At 43.8% G+C, this 21,950-nt stretch overlaps 1 protein-coding gene and 1 long non-coding RNA gene across 8 annotated transcripts in view; one reads left to right on the top strand and one right to left on the bottom strand.

Annotated features, from left to right (window-relative positions):
* Nucleotides 1-21,584, bottom strand: part of UBE4B (ubiquitination factor E4B) — a 73,548-nt gene extending 51,964 nt beyond the window's left edge. For 2 of the 6 annotated variants that reach the window (XM_081870770.1, XM_081870764.1), the window contains exons 1-2: nt 8,870-8,923; nt 2,881-3,067 (exon numbers count right to left, since the gene is read on the bottom strand). In XM_081870770.1, the coding sequence (XP_081726896.1) occupies nt 2,881-3,067; nt 8,870-8,908 (226 nt within the window). In that variant the 5' untranslated portion in view covers nt 8,909-8,923. Of the gene's footprint in view, nt 1-2,880; nt 3,068-3,425; nt 3,585-8,869; nt 8,924-20,256 lie in introns of those variants that run through there. The other 4 variants (XM_081870767.1, XM_081870766.1, XM_081870765.1 and 1 more) reach the window with 4 other exon arrangements.
* LOC309347092 lies at nt 15-7,504 on the top strand. Of its 2 annotated transcripts, none has more exons than XR_014158842.1 (3): nt 15-158; nt 1,810-2,697; nt 6,047-7,504. It is a non-coding gene; the product is annotated as an uncharacterized lncRNA (long non-coding RNA). The 2 variants fall into 2 exon arrangements; XR_014158843.1 differs by lacking the exon at nt 6,047-7,504 and adding an exon at nt 3,664-4,542.
* Nucleotides 21,585-21,950: the final 366 nt, after the last annotated feature.

The following is a 21,950-nucleotide window of genomic DNA, read 5'->3' on the forward strand; positions in this document are numbered from 1 at the left end:
TTACTTGAGCCACTTCAAACAGGAAAAAATATTTATTGCTATACTGCATCTTCAGCATGAGGTCAATGTGCAATATTGCATCACAGTGGCATACTAGTCTCTCACCTAAACTGCAGGGTCAGGGTTAAGGAGGAAGGAAGGAGAGCAACAAAAACAAAGTAAGATATATATGAGAGCTAGTTCACAACTACCATCATACACTCACATAATGAAGGATACAGGGCCTTGAATAGGGCTATGCACATTAAGAGGCAGCTTGGTGCTCAGTGGCTATTACAGGAGAGTTTGGCACTGTGTGGCTGTGGGTTTATAGGGTTTCATGTAGGGATATTTATCAACCCTACTAGGATGATGCCAGGGATTGAACCTGGGTCCTTTTACATGCAAAGCATGAACAATGGCCCTTCTTCAGCATTAAGTGAATGGCTGCCATTCATCTAGATAAGGGAAAAGTAAACAGCTGCACTTGAGGACTGTTGCAGGGAGGGCAAACACAGCCCTGACACCCAGTGGCATCTGCCCTGACTGACTGGGATCTCTGCAGGGGAAAGGCCTGTATGATAGCAGGAACATGACTAATCCTTTATTTAAAATCAATGTTGTTGTCTATGCTACACATTTCAATAGGCTATTTATTGCATTTTTACTCCAAGGGCACATGCTCCTAAACCCACAAACTCCACATTTTATCTCCACAAAACCCTCTAAGACAGATTATAGGTTATGTTCTGAGCAGAGTTTTCAGCCCTGGCCAAAAACCTGGTATTCAGAAGCATAGTGCCTCGGAAAAAGGAGCCTCTATCTAGCTGTTGTAGCCACAAGCAATTTAGGGGCACATCCAGCAATAACATCCAGAGGGGTAGCCGTATTAGTCTGTTGCAACAAAATCAAAATAGGAACCTTAAAAGACCAAACAATTTACAATTGCATACCGTAAGCCCACAAGTTACACACATTTAACTTGTGCACATTCAGCTTTACACGCTTGGCAAATAAAAAATCAAAAAGGGGTTGGCGTCCAGGGAAAAGAACTTTGGCAATTCCAACCACCATTGCTCCCAATGTGTTTCAACTAGACATGATTTTGGCTTTAGGAACGATCCCCAAAATGTAACCCCTGTGTAAGCTGTGGGCTTACTGTAATAAGCTGTTGTTGACTAGCATCCAGTTCATTAGATGCATGAAATTTTACAGGTTACCTGTAACTCAGATATTCTAAGCCAATAAAATGGAATATACATCCCGAAACCTTCTGTGTAACACACAAGATGCAACTACAGCATTGACTTAGGTAGCTTTGAAACAGGGATGGGGAACCTGAGGGGTGGGGGCCAAATGTGGCCCCCAGGGCTCCTCTATCTGGCCTTTGGAACTCTCTCCAGTTCACACACCCCACTAGCCCTCCTTTACACACTCCTTGAGCGTTTTCTCCTGAAAATGTGTCCTTGAACTCTGGTAATGTTTCTTGCTTGTAAGGATAGAGGAATGTGTCAACCTGATCTTGTCCACTACTGATAAGCAGCTCCTGGAAGGATGTCCAGAAGGATATGGGACCCTCAGACTAAAAAGGGTTCCCAACCCCTGCTTTTAAAGAAATAGACAAATTTATGGAGGATAAGGCTATCAGACTACTAACTGTGATGACTATGTCCTCTCTCTCTACTGTCAGCGACAGTATGCCTGAATGCCAGTTGCAGAGAATCACATGTGCAACTTGTCAGCTATTGTGAGAATAGGATGCTGGACTAGCTAAGCCTTTGGCTTGATACGGCAGGGCTCATCTTATGCCATAATAAATTTGTCTTGAAGGTGCCACAAAACTCTGCTGATTTGTCCATGAACGGATCTCATTGCTCATGGCCAGCATCACAAATTCCTGCTGAGAATTTTGCAAATAAACCCACTTCCCAATATAGACTGTTTTAAGCCACAACCAGCAGCTGAAACGATCACACCCCGCTGCTTCCAAGGAGAGGAACCAACACACACAAAAAGACAGGACCTAATAAGGTTGTACAAGATGCTCCCTTCAGCCGAAAGTGCTCGCATAGAAGAGAACATGGTATCAAAACAAATGAATGTGCATTTCCACAAAATATTTAAGAGAAAAAATTAGGAAAGTGTCATGTTTCCTTATTGATCTATCATTCTGCAGTTTTTAATTAACATAGCAATGCCGAAAAAACTACTCCATACTGGAGTTGTAGAAAGAAATCTGAATTCCTAGGAAGCCAGTCTTCATTTTATTCATCTGCCATGGGGGGAAAAAATGACCAGGAATTTTTCTAACACAGCTGCCAACAGGAAGGAAATCAGAATTATTAAACTGGATTTTTCACTGCCAGTTGTGTTTATCATCCCTCTTTGGAGGCCTAAATGCCAATATAAAGAATAAGGATTTATTCACTATTTTTTTAGTGGCCACTCGGCTATCTGCAACTCAAATCTAGAAAGCCTTACAAGGACCATCCCTGGACTTAACAGTTTAAAGTAAACGGTATAATTTGCTGTCACCAAGAAAGTACCTCAGTGACACTGGGAATGGACAGTTTTCATGGCAAGATGGTGACGTTTTATTCAATATACAAATGAAAACAGGTCTTAAAAGAAACTCTCTGAAGCATCTTTGCAGATATGGCTATCCTAAACATCACAACTTGAACTATATTCTTCCCTGGGAACGACTGTCTGCAACAGGTAAAACAACTTTTGTCCCTGGGACTATTATATGATGGACATTTGAAAAATTTGTATGGCTTAATAAGGATAATTTATGTTAATGTACAACCTGATAGCCATTTTGGCGGTGGGGGAAATGTAATATACATAGAAACCAGTAACAGCTATTTCAAGGGAAAGGATTATCAAGTTGTGGCTTACCTGATGCGCCAATGGGAGAGGTAGCTGGGGTCATGCTATGAATGTTTAGCCCAAGGTTATGGGGCGCTCCAGAAGGCGGTGCTGCTGCAGGAGGCCCCGGAGGGTTTTCCCTCTGCGGAGACGTAAGCGGTGTGGTGGGCTGAGAAGATGGCCCGCCGGCGAGCCGGGCAAGGCGCCTCCGACGGATCTGCAATGAAACAAGGGTTAAACATTTTAATTTTTTTTAAAAAAGGGCTTAGCAAAATGCTGGTGTATAAATCCTCCAGGGTTCTGACAAGGCAAGAAAAGAGAGCTAAGAATAGAACTGGGACGTTATTTCAAGATACACCCAAGCCAGGTCAGGCACAGCTTTCCCATGCCACCTGGAGATGCTAGCTGAAGGAAGGGACTGCAAGCAAGGTATGTTAAGGCCAGAATAATAGGAAGATAGGGAACTGCCTTACACCAGGTCAAAGAGTTTGTCCATCTAGTCTAGTATTATCTGTCCCTACTGACAGCAGCTCTCCAGGGTCTCAAGCATAGAGTGTTTTCCCATCACCTCATACCTGGGGTCCCTTTAACTAGAGATGCTAGGGTAGCTTTTTGGAACTACTAAATGTTCTTGAACCACAACTCCCATAATCCCTGACCACTGCCCATGCTGCCTAAGAATTATGAGAGTTATAGTCCAACAACACCTAGCAGCCCAAGATTGAGAAAGGCTGTGCTAGGGACTGAGCCTGTGACTTTCTGCGTACAAAACAAGCACCCTACAACTAAATTATGACTCTACTTGGTTCTTAGAATCCAGTGAAGTCATTCCTGTGCTACTGACTGCAGTATTACTCCAAGGTCTGCAGCAATTTGTTGCTGAGGGAAGCTGTTAAGGCAAGACTTTCATTACCTGATGCCCTCCAGATATTTTCCACTACAACTCCATCAGCATCAGCTAGCATGTCCAATTGACAACGATGCCAGATGGTTTAGCAAAATATGAATGAGCATGGCCTCTCCCAGAGCCTGCATGGACATCCACCACTCCTTCTCCCATGCAGCTGGGAAGAAAAGTTCAGAAGCTTTTGCTTTCTCTTTCACTTAACCAGCATTCGTTGTGTTATCTGGACAAACAAACCATGGTGACCATTAACTGTTGTTAGTTTAAAACAAGGAAACTTCAAACCATGGCTCCTGTACAGCTCTCAAATAAGCGAGCAGGCTACTAGAAATGTTAATATTAACTATAATCCAGCATAACAGTTTTAAAAAGCGAGTGTGAGAAAAGAATTACATACAACTACTGTACAATCAAAACAAATATGAGAAGCAAGTCAATCCAGACACGAATACATGGACCTTGCTTTATTATGTCACTTGTGTTTTCATTTTGTACTTTTATGTTGTGAACTGAAGAGAGGTATACAAATTTAATAAGTAATAATATTATTAAGCACAGATCCTGGTCACAACAAACTGTGGTTAACCAAAAAACAGAAGCTTTCAAACTCATCTTCCCAGCTGTGTGGAAAGAGGGGAGAGGGTGCACATTATGTTGAGAGGAGGCCAGCCAGACACATTCACATTTCACCAAATGGTAAGTTTAGCTAGCATAACAACTGAATACAACCATTATCACTGTGACTTTTACATACTGTATTGGCCTGAATATAAGCTTTACTATTTTTCCCAAATAGTGCGGCTTAAATTCGCGACCTTAAAAAAATTGGCTTTTACGATATCGCTGCTGAAACTGACATACGGTAAAACACAACGGGTGTGAGTGCCTGCAGAATTTTAAGGAAGCGGCTTATATTTGGGTATTGTCTTTTTTTCTTTCTTCCCCTTGAATTTTAAAGGTGCGGCTTGTATTCGGGCCAATACGGTATTACAGACAACAGTCCTGAGGCAGAGAGGGGGATTTGTTTAAGGCCTCCCAGTTTAGTTCATAGCTAGAATGAGATGCAGGCTGGAAACTTCCCAATTCGCAGCCCACCATCTTATTCACAAAACAAGCTCTGTTTTCAAGACTGACTACACATTTTAAAATATATTCCCTCCCTCGCCCCCAGTTGTTTGGGAATTACTAGAAATAAATAGAAGGTTCTCCTTCAAGGGCAACATGCTTCCATTCCATTAAGTCATAAAGTTTCTGAACATTCTAGCGATTTACCACCTGGACTTCTATCCTTTCCCCGAGAGATTTCCAAAGAGCATTTTCCCGGAAACTGATACAGAACAACATGTGGAAAACACCATGCGGTGTTCCATTCCCCTGCTCAGATGGGACACTATAATTAGAAGCAGTGCAAGGTTCCCCCTTAAGCAATGAGGTCGATATCATCATCTCTTCTCCTCTTTATTTTCCAGTAAAGCTGATCTCCATCTTTCAGATCCATAACAAGTTGCATTTTGCAAGCATATTTATGTACAGTAGATCATTAATTCACTCAATGTCACACTATACCTCAAAGCAAGCAATTTTTAAAATGTTTCAAATACAAAATTTGTACAGGATTGCTAGTCCAAATTCATCGTTCATGTGAAAGGCCAACATCAAGGGGGGGGACGGGACACCCAGCACATGACTAGTGGCAGACTGTTCAAACATGCTAACTGCAAGCAGACACTCAATTAATAAATGCTTGTTGCTGCATTTTCATTGTACACATCGGTTGTTTCCAGAATGATAACACGTTTGTTATATTTGGTTCTGCACAGTGTTCGAAACTCCCATTGTTCTAGGCGCATTTTGCGACAGTGAATTTCATTAGGGCAAGCAGTTTCTGAGCTCTGGGCGCAGTACTGCGCCTAAGATTTCAAATTAAAAACTGTAGAGTGGAAAGAAAGGAGGACTTTTTTCTGCCTATCCACTTCCAGCTAATCTTTGAAGACTAGAGAAGAGACCCTCTTAAGAATATTAGGGGGAGTGAGCAGAGGAAGGACTAGACCATGTGAAAATAAACTTAAGATTTTAGCTGCAGCTCGTTCATTTTCAGCTTTGTGTTCTTGTTATAAAAAAGCTTTGTGTTCTGGTTATAAAATAAATTCCGTTGTTGCACCCATAACCTAGGTTTAAGGTGCCATTTAGCTCCTAGCTTTCCTATCTCAGTTTCTAACACTGGTTCTGCATGATGCGAAGCTAATGGTTGATAGCTTTTTTCTTTCCTTTTTGCACTGCTTCCTGGAGGAGATAAGTGTTCTGTTTACACCACATCAAGTGACCAACAACAATAAGAATTTCAAAAGATACACAGCGAAATACATTCATTTTATTTCACAAGATATATACCACTTGACTGTAATGAAAACTCAAAAGCGATTAACTTCAGCAGCAGCTAAATTGAAAGGAAGCCCTATTATACACTACGCTCATAGTACGAGGCAAGCTAGTTCTGTTTTGCCAGACAATTGTGATAACTAAATCCTATCAAAAAAAGCTTAATATGTCTACCGGTTGTCTTCCTGCAAAATATATTCAGAACTTGAATTAACACTTCCAGACCATCACACAAAGCAGGTCAGGATATGCTCTCAGCTAGAGATCCAAAAGGAATCTCAACCTGACAAAAGGCTGCTGCATTATCAGAGGACATGTTCTTCTGAGAAACCTACTGAACATCCAGTGCCCGTTTTCACTGACCTGGATCCAAATTAACTCTGCAAACTCAAGGGAGGCTTGGAATTAGGTTGCTCCAATACTCCCTCCCTGTGCCACCCCCATTCTCAAACCGCAAGGAGACTTACAAGCTATTTGTGACATGACATGTTGTAATGGGAGGGGAGTAACTGGGGTGATCAAACATGTAATGGTTAGAGCGTTCAACTAGGACTTGAGAGACCAGAGTTCAAACCCAACTCACTGTATGAGACTGGGGTAACGGCTATAATTTGGGGGAAGGGCCATAGCTCAATGGTAGAACAGTTGCTTTGCATGCAGAAGGTCCCAGTTTCAACCCTCGGCATCTCCATGACTGGGACACAAGAAACCAGCCTGAAACCCTGTCCAGCCACTGCCAGTCTATGTAGGAGAGATGGATCAATGGTCTGACTCAGTATAAGGCAGCATCCTAAACGTCCCACTGGTCCTATTTGGCCAACTCCTTCGAAGTAGCTCTCTATATACAAACAGTCCCTAACTGAAGCTGAGAAAGCATCTCACTTCTCCCAAGTAGGGGTGTACTTGCAAGTGCCAATTGAGAATTGGGAGGTTGCAAGTACAAAGATAAGGAAAGTCCGCTTAAAAAGACATCGCCACCCCCATTTACCATGGTCTTTAAGCATCTTACTTTCCCTGGCTCTGTACCCGCCCCCCCCCCGAAAAAGGAAATTAACTGGGGGTGGCTCTCCATATCTTTCCATGTAGCATTTAGGTCTGAGGAGTGGACAATAGGATTGGATGGAGAAAGAGAAGAACCCAACCTCCTTCGAACCAGCCCTCTACAGAATATTTATGCCATGTAAAAATCCTAGGAGACAACACCAAGTCCAAGGCCTTGGACAGTAAGCCGCCTGTGGACTATTCCAACCCCTTTAAATGCTGTGGCTATCTGGGCATTACATGGCAAGGTTCAGTCTTTCCTTGTGCATTCAGAAGGCTCTCCGCTTTCTCATTTGACACAGTAATTCCCCATTCCTCACCCGCCCTGTCCTCCTTCCACTTCCAAATTTCTTTTGCTCACACTTCCCCACATGCACAGCAGGGATATTGCCACCGTGGCCTTTTCTGTACAATGCCAGAAGTGTACACTGAGCTGTGTAATAGATGAGCCGCAGCAGATGGTCGATCCTGTCCTCAGCAACGTAGACCATCTCACACATGCTGCAAATTGCTCAGTGGCTCAATCAAGACTCCAACAAAGCCAGCCAAAAGACTTGCGCTTCTTTATTAAAACACCAGCTTTTTATTTAGTGATTCCCATTGTATTATCTGTAGCCTCCCCCTCCTCATTATTATTACTATTGAATTTATTCCCCACCTTTCACCAGCAGGTTCCTGGGTAGGTTACAACTTAATATTCACAATTTAGAACAATTAAAACAGATTAGTGTCACAGGAACAGGGTGGGTCCTGAAAACAAACACCTCAGGTGTCAGAGGGCAGGGCAAGGGGCTTTGGTTCCAGCATATGCCAAAAGCTATATAGTGAAGAAGCCAGACACACTTCTATGGAGAGGGAATTCCACAACTTAGTGTACAACTACCAAGAGGGCCCCCTCTTAACACCCAGTAGGGTCTGTGGGGAGGGAGACTGTCTCAGGACCTAAGTTATTTAGCACTTTAAACACTAATGTGTTTAATTGGGCCCAGAGAAGAACTGGCAACCAATGCAGCTGTCACCAAGGCTCAGGGCAGGTTTCAACTTAATGCATACCATGCTAATAATCTAAGCACACATTCTACTCATGTAAAAACACCAGGCAGGCCCCACAAATAACTCAGAGATGCATTTTAAATACAAGGAAACGTTCTACTCATGTAAAAACACGCTGATTCCTGAACCGTCCACGGGCCGGATTGAGAAGGTGATTGGGCCGCATCTGGGCCTTAGGTTGCCTACCCCTGATCTAAGTTAAGCTGCCATGTAGCAAGGGAGATCACTGGTCCATTCAACTGAATAGTGTCAACTAGGAAGACTCTCCAGAGGCTCAGGGCCAAAAACAAGGACCCTCTCACTACATATTGTTTTAATTCAGGGGAACCTGTGGCCCTCTTGGGAGCTATTGGACTCCAACCCCCATCAGACAAAGGGATCAGGGTCAATTGTCAGAGATGATTAATTAAATTTGTACCCCTCCCTTTCCCTGAAAGAATCCCAAGACTGCAAACATCAAAATGTTTTTAAATAAATACTTAAAATGTTAAAAAATACAATAGCACCTTAAAACATTTAAAAGCAATTGTATAGCCACTAATTTCAAGGTTGTCATGGCCAGTATCTATCAGCCATCAAATGTCTGGATAAACTGATGTCCATTTTTTCCTGAAAGTCTATAATGAAGGAGACAAGACACACCTCACCAGCAAGGGCATTCCAGAAGCAGCGAGTCAGCATTGAAGAGGGTCAGTGGCTGCAGCACCAACAGAGCCTCCCCTACCAATTGTGGGGCCTGAGATGGTCGATATTAGGGGAGTCACTCCTTTAGGTACTTGGGTCTCAAGCCACTTAGGGCTTTGTACACCAGCACTAAAACCTTGAATAGGGTTTGACAGGTCACTCGGTAGGTAGCCAATGCAGAGCTTTCGGGACCAGTGGCAGATGGTCCCATTTGGATGTAAGCCAACAACATCTCTAAGGTTGTGGGTTCCCCACTTCTCTTTTAACTGGAGATTCTAGGAACTGAACCTGGAACCTTCTGCGGAAGTAAGGAGGCCCTGGCACCATGAATTTCCCAGATACTTGGAACCTTGGCTCTGCATCAGAGCCAAATGGAAGGCAATCAAGTGTTCCAAAGGTTTCCATCATCTCACCTAAAAGTAGGTGTTGCGTAACAGTGAGAGGGACTGAACTACAAACAGGAACTTCCTGGTTGGAATTTTACCTTCCCCCATGAACCCAACAGGTGTCCTTAGGCAAGCTACTTTCAACTTCCATTGTCCCACATACAACAAGGGGCAGTGCTATACATAAATACCTTGTATTATAAGCCATTCCTGAAGCGCACGCATGCTCACATGCAAAGCATGATTTGCACACTAGTGTTTTGACAGTCTGCCACAGTGAGTCTCTGTCTTTGGTTCCAGGCTTCACAACACATTACGTAAGCTAGGCATGGCCCCCCACTTCTCTGCCTTTCAAAAACTAGTAAACACTTAACATCTAACATATGGGTGGTATATGAAATTAAGGAGAAAAAGCTTCCTGCACATTTGAGGAGTTACAGAAACAAATCACTGAGAAGCAGTAGACCATCTCTCTCTTTCCACCCCTCCCAGGAGTGCTGGCATGATAATGAACATTTCACCACAGTTTCTCTTCACATGATTGGTTTTTCCCCTTCTCTATGCTATTTGTCCTCTTGCTTTTCATTTCCTCCACCTCCCCTTTTCCACTGATGCTGCAGCTGGGAGACTGTAAGCTTCTTGGGGCAAGAGACTGTTCCCTGCCACTCAGACATTTTGAATACATAAATGGTGCCGCAGCACACACATACAAAAATGTGTAGGGTGAAAGCATTTAATGAATCCTAACAAAGAAACATTATGTTCCTAAAGCAGCACTTTTTCAGCAAAAAGGGCCATAGCACAGTAGTAAGAGCATCTGTTTTGCATGTAGAAGGTCCCAGGTTTAATCCTCAACATCACCATTCAGGGCTGGGAGAGATTCCTGCCTGAAATCCTGGAAAGCTGCTGCTAGTTAGTGTAGAGAATACTAAGCTAGATGGACCAACGATCTAACACATATAAAGCCACTTTTATGTTACACCCGAATGCAGTATAATAGAGAAAGTTATCCAAGTACACTCCTCAACTGTTTCCAAACTTTTCACTTTAGGGAATCCTTTCCAGCAATCAAGTAACAGTACTGCAGCCCCAGCCCCTTACGTAAAAAGAGCCCTGCTGGATCAGACCAAGGACCCATCTGGTCCAGCATCCTGTTCTCACAGTGAACAACCAGATACCCCAATGGGAAGCTGGCAAGCAGGACATGAGCTCAACAGCACTCTTTCCCTTGAGATTCCCAGCAAATGATACTATTATAAATTCAATTTATTACCACCTTCCGCTAAACGACCCTAAGGGAGATTGCACCAGTTTAAAATACAACAAACCAGTGCCACAAGAACAGGGTATTCAGAGACATTCGGCCTCTGACAGTGGAAGTAAAGCATAGACATTGTGGCTAGTTGCCACTGATAGCCCCCTCAGCATCTATGTTCATAAGGCTGCAAAGAGGTCCTGATTTGGATAAAAGTGGGCAGGGGTTGGGGGGGCTTGTGTTTTGTGGATTTCAGAGTCCCCCTACTATTTCCCTAATAATTGGGGCATAGCTTTCTACATCAGTATCTGCAGAAGAAATCCCTATGTGTTGCAGAGGATTTCAGGGAGCGTTATTAGGAAAATACTAAATTCACAGAGACCTTTTGCCATGTAGGAATGTACATCCTAAAGCACATTAAACACTCACATGCAACTGCTAATTTTTTGGTTATGAGTGAGCAAGCTACTGTTTATTTATTTTTTTATAAAATGTTTATTAAAGTTTTCAGGAAATTATCTAAAATAGAAAAAACAAAAGAGAAGAAAAAAGAAAAAATACATACAAAGCATACAAACCACATACAATAACAAGTATAATTTCAGTCCCTTATGTTCATAAACCTTACTTTCCCGACCTCCTCATACCTCCCCTTCCTGTACTCCAACCTCTAATTAATTCAATTCAGCAAATCCTTCCTAGCAAGCTACTGTTTAAGCTTCATCTTCTCAATGAGGACAGACACACAGACACACCACATTTACTTCTAAGGAACCCGCCTCCACCCCGTGTTCTCCAGAAATGAGATTGAAAGCTGCTATTCTACAGCACACATTCAGATCCATAAGCTTTCTCCCATGCACATTCAGTAAAGTACTGAGTTTGCTTTTCCAATCATTTCTTCAGTCCCTTCATTCAGCAAATTTGAAGTATGTTTCTCAGGCACAGGTACGAAATGCAGTGATTCGGCTGTGTTGATGAACAGGTTTATTTGACCATTCCCTCATGGTGTAAAAAGGTCCAGTGGATGTGTTTCCTTATTCCCCTGCAGTTGCCTGAGATGCAGATTTATCTACACTTTCTGAAGTAAGAAATCAACTTCCCATTACAGATGTCCCTCTCTAAGGCTGCTTTGAGGTGGTGTCTGTACAGCAGGATATCTTGCCTGCAGAGGGTATCCCAGGGCACGGCCTGACGGTACATGATGCAGCAATTCTGTTGAAGCTAAGCAGGTTTAATTATTACCTGAATAGGAAATCGCCCAAGAATGCTATTGACATCGCCTTGAGTGTGATGGTGGCACTAGATCTTCCAAAACTTCCTAAGCCATGGTTTAAGAAGATATTAACAATTGTTCCTCCTGTCCTCCTCCTGTCACACGCTGGCTTCAGCACAAATGTCCTGGCTTTTATTAAACCAGAATTCCCCATTATGTGTGAATGGGCTAAATTCAGATTAATACCAGTTAAATCATGAAAATAAGCCAAGATTTAAGCTAAATCCCAATGCTCGGCCACCACTTCATAAACCACTGCTTGTGAAACCTCACTGTTTGTGAGACCTGGTACAACCAGTGTGGTGCCCTCAAGTCATAATCCACATTATCTGGAGGGTCCAACATTGGCTAGCCCTACCTTAAGATAGTTGTCTGAAAGACGCCATTTTGTTTTACACTGCGTACCTAAGTGTCATTGAGGGAAAGAGCCCTAGCTCAGTGGCAGAATATCTGCTTTGCATGCAGAAGGTCCCAGGTAAAATCCCTGGCATCTCCAGGTAGGGCTGAGGAGGGCATTTTGACTGAAACTAGTGCACTAACAATCAGTGTAGACAAAATTGACCAAGATGGGCCATTGCTCTGACTCAGTATATGGCAGCGTTCTATGGATAAATGTGTCGTGGCTCTGAAATCAGATCTATTGCATGTGATATAGCCCACCTTCCTGTGTGTAACAAGGCTTTCATCTCTATAGCATGAAGAATAACTACAAGTTTACAAACAAACAAAAAATCCTACCCAACAGCCTGAAGGCAATTATTATTTGCCACAGGTAAGGGTCAGTTTCCATGCCTGGTGTCCTGTGCATGAGTGGGATTCAAAACAAGATACCACACCAGGTTAGGAGACAGAATGAATCCTGACTCAAGCAACAGCAAAGCAAGCCAGCAAACTATCTGGATTCTTTTTAAAGCAAAGTTGCACTGAGATAAAAGGGGGATGGGGACTTTACAGAAACTTTATTAATGCTTTAAAAGGTCAAGTCCTTGTCATAAATCAAATTCTATATATTGTATAACCTGGCTTGATTACACAGCATTTCTGGTGCCAATGGCTTACATTAACAGTGATATAATCAGGCTTAAACCAAGTGGCTTAAGCTAAAATATGTCAAAAGTCCTCATCACCTGAATGCAATTGGCCTATTATTCCAGTGACAATTAACATACTTCCAAACTAAGTGTCCCGCCTCTTTAGCATTACCATCAGTGTCTCCCAGTGTCTGCTGAGAACTGCAGTCCTTCCTTAGTCATTCCCAGCTCACAAGAAGTACACCCTTGCCACTGGCATCACACACATCCCTAAATTCCTATTGCAACATCAAAGGATTGCTAAATAATTACCTTCAACACGCAAAACAACATTGTGATGTTTTGGAATATACTGAATGACTTTGCATAAAGATGTCAGTTGTTGCAATATGATCTCCACAGATGGCACAGAGCATGTAAGCGACACACACACACCAACAGAGAAAAGGGATCATAAATGTTGAAGCTCATTGCTATAGTAGGGTTCCATAAACTGATCACTGTTGTTGTTTTTTAAAAATACATTTCCACAGCTGAGGTATATGCTAGTAGGCTTGTTTTACAAACGAGTTATTGATTTGCATATTTGCACTGATTTGTCACCACCTCATTATTAAAGGTATTACAGGTTCTGTAAAATACAGGAATTCCTTTAAAGGAACAGGAGTCTGCAAGGGTATGGAAATGGGAGATTCATGACAGATAAAAGGAAGGACTTTGTCGCGCAGTTTCAGGTAGTTACTGTTGAATTCTCTGCTACAAAGAGGTAGTGATGGCCATCAACTTGGACAGCTTTGTAATGGATGAAACGTCTTTATGGAGGGTCAGGCTCTCCGTTGCTTCTCGTCCTTATGGTGATATGCTACCTCTAGGAGCAGAGGTGTTGTGCTTCTGGATACCTGTGCTGGGGTACAAGAGCGAGAGCAGTGACTGCCCTCATGTTCTGTGCATGGGCTTTCTGTTGGCCATGGTGGGAACCAGAATACTGGACCAGGCAGCCCTTTGGTCAGATGAAGCAGGGCTCTTCTTAAGTTCCTATTTAGTTTCACTGGATAACTCCCCCCCCACACACACACAATTTTCAAGTATTACGATAGAAGGATTTCTCTCCACCCACTTTCTCTTCATGATACAAAATTCTATACACCTCTATCATGTCTCCCTTTTACTTGACTTTTCCTAGGCTTTTATCCTCTTGACTCCAGCTCCTCAATCATTCTGGCTCCCTTAGTGTAACTCTACAATATATTTTTGAAATGCAGCAACTAGAACTATAAACAGTATTCCAAGAATGGTTGCACTACTAGTTTGTATAAAAGCATTACAGCGATGGCAGTTTTCAATCCCCTGCCCTAATGATCCCCAACAAGAAATTTGCATTTTTCAGCATTACCGCAGTCTGAGTGGCTGTTTCTAGTGAGCTGTCCACCATCACCCCACAATCCCTTTCATGGATAGCAAGACCCCATCAGCTTCTATAGATGATGGTGGGGCTTGCCCCAATTATGCATCCCTTCACACCCTAACCCTACACTGAACCCATTTGCCAATTTATTCTCCTTTCACCCAGCTTGGGAAGAGCCTTTTGGAGCACTTCACAATGGGAAATGGGGGTACAGTGGTACCTCTGGGTGTGAACGGGATCCGTTCGCATCCTGAAGTGAACGTAACAAACGACTGCACATCTGCACGTGCCACGTTTCACCGCTTCCGCGCATGAACGTGATGTCATTTTGAGTGTCTGCGCATGCGGCAAAACACGGAAAAAGCCGCAGAGCGCAACCCGAAAACACTCAACCTGAAGCGTATTCATCCCGAGGTATGACTGTATAGACCATAGTTCCAGGAAGCCATGCAAGACATCTATCAACAAAACAAGGATCCCATTTGGTGACACCACTTTTACATAGTTATCATTATCCCGCTCTTCACCCTAAGGTCCCAGGAAGGGTTACAACAATTTAAAATGCAACATTAAAAGAGTTTTAAAAATTACAACTAAAAATACAATCACAAAAGCAGGAGTTGTTCTTGAAAATATACATCTTAGATGCCAAAGGCCCTAAAGAGTTGCATCTTCAGCATTCATCAAAAACTGTACATTGAAGTTGCCAGCTGCATCTTTGTGAAGAGGTAGTTCCACAACTTAGGGGCTGCCACAGAGAAGGCCTCTCCCAGGCTGCTGCCACCACTGCTTCTGAAGGCAGCAAAAACACAAAAGAGCCCCATCCCCCATGAACTTTGCACCTGAGAAGATCTGTAGGGAAGGAGGTGGTCTTTCAGGTATTGGGGGTCTGAGTCATTTAGAGCTTTAAACACTAATGTGGAAACCTTGAACTGGATCCAGAAATGAACCCAAAAAGTATGCAAATGGATTTCCACAACAATGAAGACAAGAAACTCGGTTTTTTAAACTGGGGAGAAAAACTTGATTCCCAAGATTCTACATCACCTCAAAAAATGATACGTGGTGTGACCTAAACAGCAAACAGTCTGGACCTAAAACCATGCCTAACAGATGCTCATCGTAGACATACTTCAGAAAAATGAATGCCAAAGCTCGACAGGGAAATTTACTCTACTGCCCTGACAATTATCTTTCGATGTATCCTATCGGGAAATGTTCAAATTCTAAGTGCTAAAGGGAACCCAAATCAAGATCCATATTTGGCATGTAAAAGCAGACTTGCCACTAATTTGCTCATATGATATATCAGGCCACCAAGGGGCTGACTTACTGCAACCCCACATACACCTGCACAAAGCAAACCCAAGCGTCTAGACATTTTGGTTTTGTTTAGTAGCCAATCATTGTTTCTACTAGCCAATGAAGTTTAACTTTCCAACTACATCTCCAGTGCATGTCATATGAACACAGGAAGCTACCTTATACCAAGTTAGACTATTGATCCATCTAATTCAGCACTATCTATTCCATACTGTTTGGCAACAGTTCTTCAAGGTTTCAGAGAGGAAGACTCCTCCAGCCCTAACTGGAGATGCCGAGAATTGAACCTGGGACTGTGTTCAAACCACACATTTTAGCATTGCCTAGGCCCTATGGTCCCCATTTGCACTCATTCCCTAGCAAGGTTTTACTGAAAAAGTGGGTTGGGAGTTGTCTATTTCTCACTGCCACTGGCAAACCTGTAAGTAGGTAACACATAGTTTCAAGCCTCCAAACTGCTGCCCTCTATGAATATTCAAGCAACCAATAAAGGTAATTCACAAAAGGGCTGAATTTAGATGTCATGTTACCATTCTCCAAACCAAAGTTCAGAAGACTGAAAATGTGGCATGGTCTCACTTACATCTTCCTCCCCTCTCTCTAACCCAGATTGCCTTCAAACCACGTCTGCTCAATTCTAACATCAAGGCAAACTAAGATAACACTAGAATTAATTCTATGAGGTCAGTGTGCTGCTACTCCATATTAGCAGCCCATTCTTTGTTACTTGAATTTTAGTGCAAGCCCATGTCTGTGTACAGTGGTACCTTGGGTTAAGTACTTAATTCATTCCGGAGGTCCGTTCTTAACCTGGAACTGTTCTTAACCTGAAGCGTATTCATCCACTTTAGCTAATGGGGCCTCCTGCTGCCGCCGCTCTGCCAGAGCACGATTTCTGTTCTCATCCTGAAGCAAAGTTCTTAACCTGAAGCACTATTTCTGCATTAGCGGAGTCTGTAACCTGAAGCGTATGTAACCCAAGGTACCACTGTACAAGGAAATATGTTCCATTGGACACAGCTGGTGAGAATTTGCAGTCTGAACAATTCAGGCCATGTCCCATGATGTTCCATCAGTTACAAACTTTATTCATGAAAAGCAGTCCTTTTTTTTTTTTTTTTTTTACTCTGTCTCTCCTTTATTGTAACGCAGACAGCATGGGAATAGCCTGTCCGCGGGTTGCGGTGGAGAGTTTTACTGTACGCACCAGCTACCAAATTCAAGCCTATGAAAAGAGGCAGGAACCTGTTTGGGGTGCGGTAAAAGCAGTGCTTTTTCATGGTGGTTCCAAAATTATGGAATTCGCTCCTACTTAGTCAGGAACACACAGAATCTCTCTCATTCAGAAAGGAGTAAAGACCTTATTTCACTGTGCCTTTTCTATTTTAATTATACCTGACACTTCCAGAGTTTTGACAGTGCCACTATTTCATATGTTTCCCTTATTTTTGTCATCACTAACTTCAGTTTTAAATAAACTGGGTTTTTTTAGTTTTATTGTGAACTACCTTGAAAAAAATGGTAAAAAGCAGGAACTACCTATAGTAAATGCTATGCCCATCTTTAAAGCTGTGAAGAGCTCAGGACTCAAACACTTGAAGGAGTAAAGGTAAAGGTACCCCTGCCCATACGGGCCAGTCGTGTCAGACTCTAGGGTTGTGCGCCCATCTCACTTAAGAGGCCGGGGGCCAGCGCTGTCCGGAGACACTTCCGGGTCACGTGGCCAGCATGATGAAGCTGCTCTGGCGAGCCAGCACCAGCGCAGCACACGGAAACGCCGTTTACCTTCCCGCTATAAAGCGGTACCTACTTGCACTTAGGGGTGCTTTCGAACTGCTAGGTGGGCAGGAGCTGGGACCGAAAGACGGGAGCTCACCCCGCCGCGGGGATTCGAACCGCCGACCATGCGATCGGCAAGCCCTAGGCGCTGAGGTTTTACCCACAGAGCCACCCGCGTCCCAACTTGAAGGAATACCTCTCCTTATAACCAGCCTGCCCATGTCTTGAGACTTTTGGTGGAAGCAATTTCCATATTCCACCATTAGAAACTCACTATGTAATGATATGGAATAATTCGTTCTCCATGGTGAGGCACCATCTGTGGAATGCTGTTCTTTGATATGCATGACTGGCACTAAAGTTATCAGTCCAGTGCTGATAACAAGACTTATTTATGTGCTCTGGCATTTTCAGTTTCCGACCATATTCTCTTGACCACAATTTCCAAGCCAATTAGTTTAGTTTCTAAGCCCAATTCAAAGTGCTGGTTTTTACTTATAAAGCCTTACATGGCTCAGGACCACAATACCTCAAGGACCACCTCTCTCCCTATGAACCGACCCAGACTCTGCAATCATCATCTGAGACTCTTCTTCCTGCGCCTTATCCACAAGAGATCACAGTAACGGGCCTTTTTTGCAGTGGTTCCCCATTTCTGGAATGCTCTCCCCAGGGAGGTTCAGGGATCCTCAAATGAAGGGCGGTGTAGAAATGTATAAAATAACAAGGTAAACGTAAAGGGACCCCTGACCATTAGGTCCAGTCGTGACCGACTCTGGGGTTGTGGCGCTCATCTTGCTTTATTGGCAGAGGGAGCCGGCGTATAGCTTCCAGGTCATGTGGCCAGCATGACTAAGCCACTTCTGGCAAACCAGAGCAGCGCACAGAAATGCCGTTTACCTTCCCACCAGAGCGGTACCTATTTATCTACTTGCACTTTGACGTACTTTCGACTGCTAATAAAATAACAAATGAATAAATAAAATTCTTTTAACTTATTTTATTAGTGTATTTTTAAATTGTCACAACTTGCCCTGGAACCTCAAAGTGTGGTACACGGAAGAAATCTAATAAATAACTGTAATAACTGCTTAAACCAGTGATGTCCAAACTTTTTTCAAAGAGGGCCAGATTTGATGAAGTGAAGGGCCATGAGGGCTAACCAAAGTTGTTGAGCTTTTTTTTCAGGATTGAAGTTGAGGCTTTTTTAGGAGTTTACCCCAGGAAATAAACTGCAGCAGGGGCCAGATTATGCCCTTGAAATGGACTTTGGACATGCTTGGTTTAAAATATTCAGTTGTTTTTAGGTACTTTATTTGTCTGAAGGCATTTCTACTGCACCTTCTTGCTTCTTTTAAATGATTTGATGATTTTGTATTCACTATTTTGATCCAGTATTTCTGTGCATGAAGGGCAGCTTAAAAGCTATTTTAAATTAAACAAATAAGACAAATTACTCACATGGGAAAAGCCTGCTTCATGGCAAGTTATGAAAGCATCCAAGCTAGCTTCTCAATGTATTTTCACCTACATCAAAACTACAATATAAAAAAAGCTCATATGGCCTTACCTTGGGCCAACGTAATACCAATGTGTCAAAGTGTGCAGAAAGAGCTTGCTGGTATAAAGCAACTGATTAAGTAGCTGTGAATGCTTCTGCAATGAATAAGATCCAAAAATCCTTTGTTTTTTGTTTAATAAAGAAACAAAATACCACCCTGGCAGAAGAGGAAAGGATGGAGGGGGAGAGAGAGAGAATCATGAAAGACTGAAATTAAACAAGATGGAAATATCAATGTGTAGATAGAAAAGATTCCCTCATTGTGGTTATTTTTTGAAGTTTAAATTGTTTTTTTTAATTAAGACAATTAAGTCTGAAAAAAACACAGGACATCCTCTTAGTAAGACAGAAAGTACTCTCAAGAAAGACCTCACCAGGACAGTATCCAACAACCCTGGAATCATTCCATAAGCAATCATACTAGCACCTTTCGCACAGTGGGTTCCCACCTGAAAAAAACTTACAACTCTGAATTTGAAACCAAAGCTTTAAATAGAAGCCTAACATTTACATGCTTCTGTTGAGGAGACCTGTTGTGTGTCCCCACATACACCTTTCTTTCATAGACAACTTGGACAAAGGAGAAGTCCAAAACGTTGTGTGAACAAAGACCTAAAAATGGCCCTGGTAGTATGCCACCCCAATGGGAAAATAGCTATCTATCCCTCAGTATCAAATAATGTAAACTGAAAAGTTCCCTTTAAACACAAAGTACTGTCAAGCTTTAGACATTCAATAAACCAAAACACACTTTTAAAAAGTTTCTCCAAGTAAGAAAAATCTGACATGTTTTACTCAACATAGGTGAATACTCAACTAAAAAGAAGGGATTAAAAACAACCCCACCCTCTATATAATTGCAGACTTAAGTAGGGTGAGGTGTGTCCAAAAAGTGGCGGGGAGAAAATGCAACACAAGACCATTATATTTCTAGTGCATTTATCCAAAATAGCAAAACTAATCTGTTATCATTTACTACGTTTATATCCAGAGGCATTCTAGCACTCTAGCTAAGGAATCAAAACTCCTGCCCAAACATATAGTTCCCCTCTTGCCATTTTATCTCCACAACAAGACTGCAAGGTAGGTTAGGCAAACAGACAAGTGACTGGCCCAAGGTCACCCAGCAAGTTTCATAGCTAAAAGATGACTTGAACTCTGGTCTCCAAGGTCCACATACAAATTTATTCACTTTGCAGAAATAGTGGGACTCCACAAATCCCCATGGCAAACCCCCTTCAGTAGAACCATTTACCTGTAGGATACATCCTGGTGCCCAGCCTCCCTTCCCACAACATCCGCTGTTCAGTCAACAATCCCCAAACTCACCTCATCAGCGCTCAGCTCCTCCATTGTTTTCCTCTTAATGGTGAAAGGAGTTTGGGGGAAGGGGAGCTCTGTACTTCCCTTGAGGGGCGTGCTTGTGGGAGAGAGAGTCTTTAAGGGAAATCCTGTCGTGCTGCCTCTTTCCCTAGGGACGTTTCAGAATTGCATAGTCAGAGGTAAAGACCACCACCACCGAATATACTTCCCCTGTTCTTGGGCAGAGGCTGTTTCTCTCTGGTTTGCTAGTCAACTAAATGATTATGAACACACGCATAAGCCACTCCTATCTAAACCTCCAGGCCTTACCCTTTCCTGTACCTGAAGCTATCTCCGCTGTAGCCCAAGCTTTAAAAGCCTCCCTCCACAGGCACCCCAAGCTGCCGATAACCCCCTAGGATCCTAGCTCCTGCTTCCTGCTTGGGTCCCACTGACCTTTTTTCTCCACACTCCAGGCGCCCCAGGTGGCCTACCAAGCAGCCTCTGACCGAAACCTCGCTGCTCACTGTCCCCCAGTTGTCCTAAAGCCTCACTGGCACCCTGCCGCCTGTTATGGACCTTCCTACAAACCCTGAAAGCTCCCCAGGTCAGCAAGACACCGCCTCGTATCACAAGAGGCTCCTATTGCTCACCGTCCACCAAACACGGCAGAGAGCCTTCCGCTTGCTCACTACCCCCAGTTCCCAATCGCAGGCTGCCTTCCGTATACCCAGGAAACCCTATTAGTCCCATATATACACATAAGATAGGTCCCGCTCTTTCTCCCTCTGCTAGAAGCCCCAAGCTGCTTGCTGGCTCCTATACAGCATATTCAATATAGAGATAGATATATGAATACAGCGCCCTGCCACCAGCTATATATTACAACAGTCTCCCCTTAATCGGCTGCCTAACCTGAAGCCCCAGTTTAGCCAGCTGCCTCCCTTTCGCCTCGCACGCGGCCCCAGCTTAAGCCACCTTCTCTTCCACCTCAGCCCCTTGAATTCTCCAGGTGCCTGGCTTGGCTGGGGCTGCAGAGAAAAGGAGGCAGTGTGGAAGGAGGGTGGTGGTGGTGGGGAAAGCCCGCGCCAATGACTGGCCTTACACCTCTCGGCAAGCCACCAACACACTCCCCTCAGAGCTGCCCCCTCACACTCTTCTCCCTCAGCTGCTGCAGACGCTGCTTCTGCCTCCCTACACAGAGATTATTCATCAAAACAAGGCGGCAGCGGCGGCCATCTTGGCGTCGGATCACGTGACCTCTCCCCTCCTCTCCCTCGCGCGCGCGCTCTCTCTCTCTCTCTTTCCTCCAGGCGGTTCTCCGCACGCCTCTTTGCGTACGGCTGCAAGATAGCCAGCCAACCAGAGCTTACGCGTCCGTGCGTCCCTTCGCTCGCGCGCTTTAAGTGCGGGAGGCCAAAGAGAGAGGAGGCTCCTCCCACCAACCAGCCCAACGAGCGCAGGGAAGGCGCCCAATCGCGGAGCAGAGAGGGAGGTGCAATGAGAAAGAGGCTCCGCCTTCTCCCGCCCAGCAGTCCACGCGCTGCGGATGACACGCCTCCTCCTCCTCCTCCTCGCACCCGCGCCGCCGCCGCTCCACCCTTCATCGTCTTTCGGTCACAGGCCGAAGCGTCCCCGCGTGCGCCCAGATACTGACCAATGAGAAGAGGGAGGAGAGGCCTCCGCCGCTTGCCCGCGCCCAATCACTGTCACCGACTACA

This window comes from Podarcis erhardii, assembly GCF_964252035.2.
Source record: "Podarcis erhardii genome assembly, chromosome: 7".
In the NCBI taxonomy this organism is placed as follows: Eukaryota; Metazoa; Chordata; class Lepidosauria; order Squamata; family Lacertidae; genus Podarcis; species Podarcis erhardii.